Source organism: Cynara cardunculus, unplaced genomic scaffold (genome assembly GCF_001531365.2).
Source record: "Cynara cardunculus var. scolymus isolate 2C unplaced genomic scaffold, CcrdV1 Un_Scaffold_12400, whole genome shotgun sequence".
Classification (NCBI taxonomy): Eukaryota; Viridiplantae; Streptophyta; class Magnoliopsida; order Asterales; family Asteraceae; genus Cynara; species Cynara cardunculus.
This window is the reverse complement of record NW_020207607.1, coordinates 1-1,518: the sequence shown is the minus strand read 5'-3', so window position 1 is coordinate 1,518 and position 1,518 is coordinate 1. Positions and strand designations below refer to the sequence as shown.

Sequence of the window (1,518 nt, the reverse complement as noted above, 5' to 3'; positions counted from 1 at the left end):
TTCGTATTCAAAATTGAATAAAATCACAAACCAAAACAAAAACCTACTATTTTTTCACACAATCGACTTGATTGGTTATCAATAATACGGTTTCTCTAATCAATAATGAATCATGTTAAAAATCAATGTATCATAAAGAACTCTGCAAACGTTAAATAAATGGAAAACCCATAAACCCACAAAAAGGTGGATGAAAAAGTGTATGAATATGAGTGTCAAAATCATACGGATTCTTCCTTGAACGATTTTGATAAAGATTCAAGATCCACTCCTCTCAAGTCTGTTTCCCCGAGAAATTTGATGCTTCCGAGACCATGACTCCCCACGACAAAAGTCCTTCACACGACCACAATAACCTGGTTGCGCTCGCTCTTTGGCTGCTAGCTCCTGGATCGTAGGTTTCATGTAGTAATATGAATGACACAGCTTCGGCATAAGTGCCTCGATATTGGATTCATTCATCTTAGTTTGAATGCCATTTTTTCCTGCATATTTCAAGCACAAACAACAATTTTTTCATCATCAATAGTTGAACATGGCCCATTGTACCCGTGCGAAATTGTGGAATATGATCAAACATTTCCATCAATATAAAATTTTAATATTAGCAAGACGATTACCTTTAGCTTTTGGAGATGATAATGCATCTTTCGGTTCTTCCATTTCTGATATCAACTCCGGTTTTCCAGTAGGCTCGGTAACACTACCATTGGCTTCTGGGGTAGACTGCTCAAACGCTAAGACAGCCTGCCAAAGGCTAGGACAGGCTTCCCCAAACCCAAGGCAGCCTGTATAATAGGAATTTCCCCAGAAATCAACAAACAAAAAGACAGATCAATTGGTGGTGGAGGGGTGGTTGATGAAGCAGCAGGCATTGCGGTACAAAAAATGGAACCTCCTGTTTCTAGGATTATTTTTGGAATAGAATATCAGATTGCTGGAAAACAAAGGTGCAACCTGATCTTCCACCCCAAAATCATCCATCATATGGCAGAAAAAACTCATCCGTTTCAACACCGGTGCAAACTTCAGTAGAATGTAAGGATTTTGTATAGGGTTGCAGAGACTCACCTGCACATGGAGCGGTGGTGGTTGGTGGTGGTGTCGATTTCTGAATCCTGGCACTCTGGTTCTGAAGAACAACAGCAAAAGAATATAAATTACAAAACACCATAAATAAATGAATGAATTCATGATTGTAGCCATGTAAGTTGCAAAGGAACACAGAAGAAAGATAAAACTGCTGAAAAACATGCACATTCATGTGTGAATAGAGATATCAAAACAACCTTAAATTCAGCATTTAATGATTTATGGTTGCAAGATATGGTTCAAATCTGGTTGTGCATCTCCAAGAACCAGAAACTTAAAGAGCGAATAAACAACACCATATGTCGCAATTCAGGCATCTCATACAACATGTAAAACATCTAAATATATAGCTGACATAGATAGACAAATGATCAAGAAAAAAGACATTTAATGCACCAGAACAATTCCTATATAAACTCCAAAACA

At 37.7% G+C, this 1,518-nt stretch overlaps 1 protein-coding gene across 1 annotated transcript; it reads right to left on the bottom strand.

Moving 5' to 3' along the window:
* Positions 1 to 112: 112 nt before the first annotated feature.
* On the bottom strand, positions 113 to 1,499 carry LOC112505581. The gene is made up of 3 exons (XM_025109469.1): positions 1,072 to 1,499; positions 621 to 788; positions 113 to 485 (listed from the first exon to the last, which is right to left on the bottom strand). The coding sequence occupies exons 1-3, from the start codon at positions 1,262 to 1,264 to the stop codon at positions 259 to 261; spliced, it is 588 nt and encodes a 195-aa protein (XP_024965237.1). The 5' UTR covers positions 1,265 to 1,499; the 3' UTR covers positions 113 to 258.
* Positions 1,500 to 1,518: the final 19 nt, after the last annotated feature.